General features: G+C 37.4%; 1 protein-coding gene across 2 annotated transcripts in view; it reads right to left on the reverse strand.

Moving 5' to 3' along the window:
* Positions 1 to 4,803, reverse strand: part of KYNU (kynureninase) — an 89,727-nt gene extending 84,924 nt beyond the window's left edge. Inside the window, exons 1-2 of one of the 2 annotated variants that reach the window (XM_029225111.1) lie at positions 4,697 to 4,803; positions 422 to 603 (exon numbers count right to left, since the gene is read on the reverse strand). In XM_029225111.1, coding sequence (XP_029080944.1) covers positions 422 to 590 — 169 coding nt within the window. In that variant the 5' untranslated portion in view covers positions 591 to 603; positions 4,697 to 4,803. The remainder of the gene's footprint in view (positions 1 to 421; positions 604 to 4,696) is intronic. The other variant, XM_029225112.1, reaches the window with a different exon arrangement.
* Between the last annotated feature and the right edge of the window lie 1,197 nt (positions 4,804 to 6,000).

Consider the following 6,000-nt stretch of genomic DNA (forward strand, 5'->3'; position numbering starts at 1 on the left):
AGTTCCAAAATAATATTTTCTCTTAGACAAATATATTATCATGAACTAGGTGCCACAAAACAAGAGGTATTCTAGTACTGTATTGAAAAAGAATTGTTTTGAGATGTGAGTGCTTAAGAGAACAAGTAAATGCATCTGCTACAATTTTCAATCAGTAACTCTATTGTTCAGAGAACTAGATGACAGTATAAGAACCCTGTAAGTATTTTCTTCAGAAGAGGAGAGGAAACACATAGAATCTGAGACTAAGGTAGGCTGACAAGTTGAATTAATACCACCAGGAGCCTGCTGTTTTGTGGACACAATTGCAATGGCTCTATTATGTAACAGAACAATGATTTTCAAAGATTTATGATGAACACATGCAGTAGCAAATATGTTAATAAATTAAGAAAAGTAAAACCCTTTCCAGTATTCTTACTTGGAGGCAGATCCTGCATTTTGGGAATATAAAAACACTCCCTGAAGTGCCTCAGCTTATCTTCCTCATCGAGGCGGAGGGCAACCCTCTCATCTGTTGGGTGACATCTAAGTTCAGATGCGATGCGTCGGACTGTGTTAGCTGGTAACTCAAGAGGTGAAGGTTCCATTATAACTTCTCCTCTAAAAATTAATTTGAAAAAAATTAAAAATAATCTAGCCACCATCATTTTTTTTTGGTAGAAAATTAGCTTTTAGTTAAAACACCTTTTGTTTTAACTAAGCTTCTCATCTTCCCAACCTCACGAATAATATAATTAACAATCAGCATTAAACCCCATGCCTGAGTTTTTCTCATGCACATAATAATGAAAATAATAGTGACTTAGGGATGCTGAAAGGACTGAATTAGGTAATGGTGCTCAAGACAAAGTAAGCTCTCAATAAGTGTTAGCTCTTTCCATTTTTATTTTCTGAGAAGTGGTCCAAATTAATGTTTAAACATATATAATGTCAGCACTTTTTCCTTTAGGTGTCTTACTAGGAGGTAACAGTAAAGATGCTTTTGTGAAAAGTATAGAAGAGCAGTGCCCCAACTAGCTTATCCTCCTTCTCCCTCGCCCACCTCCACTCTCCCCTCCCCAATGATTCTTGGATCATAGTTTTAAAAATATGAACGTATATACAATAGAACCTTAACAAATTCTTTATTGTGAATAAAAACAATATTGATGAAAAAGTATTTAAACACCTTAAATAATGTTAGTAATTTTTGCCATATGAAGACCAAAGAGATCTACCTGCTGCTGCTAATGAGAAACTTCTCTTTCACAGTCATACAGAGCATCTTTTTTTTTTTTTTTTTTTTTTTGCGGTACGCAGGCCTCTCACTGTTGTGGCCTCTCCTGTTGCAGAGCACAGGCTCCAGACACGCAGGATCAGCGGCTATGGCTCACGGGCCCAGCCACTCCACAGCATGTGGGATCTTCCTGGACCGGGGCACGAACCCGTGTCCCCTGCATCGGCAGATGGACTCTCAACCACTGCGCCACCAGGGAAGCCCCCAGAGCATTTTTGAACAAAGCAGGACCCTTTCTTGAAACCACATCCTGCTTCCTTTAGTCATCATCTAACACTTCCCACCCTTTTGGAAAGAAAACTTAAATTTTGGAAAGGGATAAATGACAATGGAGTTTTATATTTATATTTATTTTGTAATTAGTTTTTATATTTGTATTTTATTTCCCAAAGTTTTAGTTTTTTGAAATTGAGCAAGAATAGGAGAGGCTTCCTGTTTAAGATGGCAGTGCAGGAAGATACTGAACTCACTTGACCCCACAGACACAATGAGTCTACAACTACATATGAAGCAGTTTCCTCTGAAAAAACCTAAAGGCTGGCTGAGCATCAACTACACATCAGGAGAACGAGGGGAAAACCACACTGAAGTGAGTAGAAGAGGCTAGGACACAATCTAGCCTTGACACCCTCTTGCCCGTGTGGTGACCCACAGTCTGGAGGGAATCAAAACCTGGAGCTTTTCTGTCTATCAAGTGTGTCTTTACTATAAACCCATTACTTATGGTAGCTTGATTGAGTTACTATTGAACTGTATTCTACCTGGGCGCCTGAATCTTGTTTAATTTATCTTTGTAGTCAACCCATTCCTGAGCAGTGCCTTTCAGATAGAGTGTTCCCCCCGAAATGGCAATTGAATAAGATTCACAAAATAGCTTGGTGAATTATTTGACAGGATTAATGACTGTTACTAGAGGAATACCCTCCTCATTCCAACCACAGAGGAAATAATTAAAGGAGCATTTTCAATGGGATTCAGAATCAAGAGAGCTTGCCTTGTATTTGAGACTTCCTTTGGAGAGTCAGCACTTTCAGAGTTCATCAGGGTTGACTCTAAACTCTAACTGGGTTATCTAAATCAATACACAAATTAATTTTCTACCATCATATTAGCAATAAAATTCAACTTCATTTAAAAAACATATTTGTATTAACTCATTAGCCTCTTTATATTTGTTTCTTATTTAATCCCTTTAACAATTCTGAGGGATCAGTGTCATTTTCCCCTATTTTGAGACCAAACTCTGGAATCAATAGAGTAGAAACAAAAATGAAAGAGAAGGATAATAGAGCTCACAATTTGGGACTGCACTTGCCTGAGGAGCTGAGTCAAATTGTGCTTGTCTTTGACAGGGCATGTGGGTGGAATGTGCAGAGAAGAATTCCTGACCCAAGACTTGAACCTCTCACTTCTTTTTCTTTCAATCTTGTTTCTTGATTTTCCTTTCGATGTTTCTTTGGTTCATTCCCTTTCTCTCCCTTTATTTCTTTTTTCAGCCCTGTACTCAGTCTGCAAAGCACCACAGGCTATTACTCTTTTTAATCCTTTCAGTCCCAGCCAGGCAAAGGTTAAAGTGCTGGTCCTACTTCTGGGCCTGTCATAGCCCAGGTGTCAAAACCTCACCTGCACTGACAGTAAGATACCTGCTGGTGAAATAGTCTTTCCAGAAGAGCAAACTGGGTACCACCCTGCCAACAGGCACAGCTTCCGACAGAACAGAAGTAGGGCTTCCCTGGTGGCGCTGTGATTTTGTTATAACAGAGAAGACTAAAGTAAACACTTTAGAAAACTAAACAGAAGCAGAAAGCTTTATTACACTTTTCTTCCTAATATACTTTATTTTTTTTTGCTATATTCTCCCAAATCAAAATCTAAATCTTAGTTCAAAAGTACAGTTTGGGGGCTTCCCTGGTGGCGCAGTGGTTGAGAGTCCGCCTGCCGATGCAGGGGACACGGGTTCGTGCCCCAGTCTGGGAAGATCCCACATGCCGCAGAGCAGCTGGGCCCATGAGCTATGGCCGCTGAGCCTGCACGTCCGGAGCCTGTGCTCCGCAACAGGAGAGGCCACAGCAGTGAGAGGGCCGCGTACCGCAAAAAAAAAAAAAAATTCCAAATTTTATACTTCATGTATTTAGTGTTAATTTTATTTTAAAAGTGGACATGTACACATATGGTCTTAGGCGAGTCTCCTAACATTTCTCTGCTGCAATGTTATGTAAAACTATCTTAAATTCTACTTCAGAAGATCATGGTTAGGATCAAATAAAATTATTTAAGTAAATTCCTTTCTAAAGAGATAAAAGATAGTCTCATAATATATTTTCATATTAGTACCTTGTGATGGAAATTGCCATTTTACTGTCAATTTAGCTTTTGAAATTTTGTAAATTGTGTTTTCAATTTTATTTAGACAGCTAAAACTTTAAAGCTGAAACTCTTATAATCATAAAAATTTTTTTATGGAATTATGGAATTCAGGATCTCCTAGTTACCCACAGGTCTAAGGTTAAATAGTTAAGTAAATGACAATGAGTACCCAGTAGTTAATCTTTACACAGTTTCAGGTTTCATGCCTGAAATGAGCAAATTATTCACTTGAGTCCAAAGATTAGAACCTGGTAAAGCAAATTATGAAGAAAGTGTGTAGCTTTTCATTGAGAAAGAAAGTATTACTTAATATATGTGCATAGAACAGTGTTCTTTAAATATATCATTGTTTGAGGAATGAGTGACATCACTGACATAGCTGCATACTTCATATCTAAGCTTATATGAATTATATGCTGTTTCACATTAATAAGTTCAATGCATTTGCTCCAATATTACTACCTAAAAAACACCCCTCCGTCCTCAAAGTAAAAGCAGGAAAGAAAAAAGAAACTCTTTTAGCTATATAGAAAAAATGTGTATCAACTTTCCATTCTTAGGCAAACATTTCACAGAGTGAAAGGGGAAGAAACCTCACTCAAGAAATAGACACTTTCACTTCTCTAAACAAAAATTGAGTATGACTAACAGCACTAAAGACAACTAGAGTTACCAGAAAACAAAAGACCTAAAGCTTATTTAATAATTTGAATTTTGATCAAATCTTACCATTTAAACTCAAGTACCAAGATTAACTTATTCAACTATAACTATCTTTTAGTAGATGAATTGCAGTATACTATTGACATCAATTCTTTTTTTACTATATTGGTAAAAATCTCTTCATTTAACTCGCAATTTTAAAGGTGAGAACACTTTTAGGGTGTTGCACTGTTTTTATGAAAATAATTTGGAGGAGAAAAAGAGAAGAAACTGGCAGAAGAAACCTCTAAAGCATTATGACAAGAATTCTAGCAGAATATCCCTTTAGAAAAATCACTGAATGTATATTTGTGTACAGAGTATATATATCAGTGTCTCAGGGCTTACCGGCTAGGATTCCAGTGGGGTCCACAGCTCCCAGTGTTTCTGCTTCAACAAAAAAAAAAACCTCTCAAGAGTTCCTTACAAATTTATAGGCCAGACTTCTGGGTGAGAAATTGAAAGCACTTCTGCTCAGACTCCACCCTCCGGGGAATCTGTGAGCTAACTTTAGTTCTTCCCACTCTGTATGCTGATTGTAAATCTCCAATCACTGACAAACATCTAAACAAAATGCTGCTTCTGCTCTCTATTTCAAACACTAGGGGCTCTGCTTAGGGCAGCTCCATAAGGGGCTCTGACCTTTACACTTAGATAAACACTTCTTTGTCCTCCAACTAAGACCTTTGAGAATGTGAGCTATATCCTATAATAATCCTATAGAGTAAATAGATTATCCTCATTTTTGTGTGAAATGAACCAATGAGTCTGTCCAGGAACTAAATCCCCAAATTTGCAATCCTTCCTTGCTTTGGGCTATGGAATACACTAAGGACTGGAGAAAAGTTCTTTCCCAACTCTGGGAGATAAGGAAAACTTAGATTTTGAGGCAGTACCCCACTGTCAAAAGCACTGTAAGTTTCTAGTCTGAAGGTAGAGTTTGATATTTAATGAATTAACATTTTAGTCGAAAGTTTAATATTGGCCCTCAATTCTAGAATATACTTTATTGCCCAATAGGTGGATTTTAGAACGTCCTTAATTAACAGTTAACAAAACAATCAAGGAAGAAAGAGAGTTTGAAGATCAAGTGGAAACTAGCCTAGGAAACTTCATAAATGGCAATTATTCCTTTAAGCCTGTGGGCTATCTATTGTTCTACCTTCATTATCTCTTTAGCTTATTCCTGAGCTTGGGTCTTTTAGTGAATATCCTTTTAGGTATCAAAAACCAAGAGCAAAATGTTTCAGAATGAAGACCAAAGATAGAGACTGGGCCTGAATAATTAACTCACTTGTACATCCACCCGTTGTTGAGCCCCACACCATACCAGGTATAGCATTATTTGATTCAGTCATCTCTACCATATGTTTGCTGTGTAACTCTGGACAATTTACCTCACCTGTGGTGAGTCTCATATGTCATCTATCAGATGGAGACATAAAAGTACCTCTCCATCAAGATTACTGAGATATAAAACAATGTACCTAGAGAGCCAGTGTACCAAGACACATAAGTTAATAAGTAACATGTCCCTATTTTTTTTTAGTTAACCAGACCAAAAGCATTACCCTCCAGTGTATGAGAGATGGGGATAAAAGACATGAAGTCACTTTCATACAAGTAATTGAACAGTGAAAAGAAAATGTATG

This window comes from Monodon monoceros, unplaced genomic scaffold, assembly GCF_005190385.1.
Source record: "Monodon monoceros isolate NGI ecotype Baffin Bay Population unplaced genomic scaffold, NGI_Narwhal_1 Super_Scaffold_16, whole genome shotgun sequence".
Taxonomy (NCBI): Eukaryota; Metazoa; Chordata; class Mammalia; order Artiodactyla; family Monodontidae; genus Monodon; species Monodon monoceros.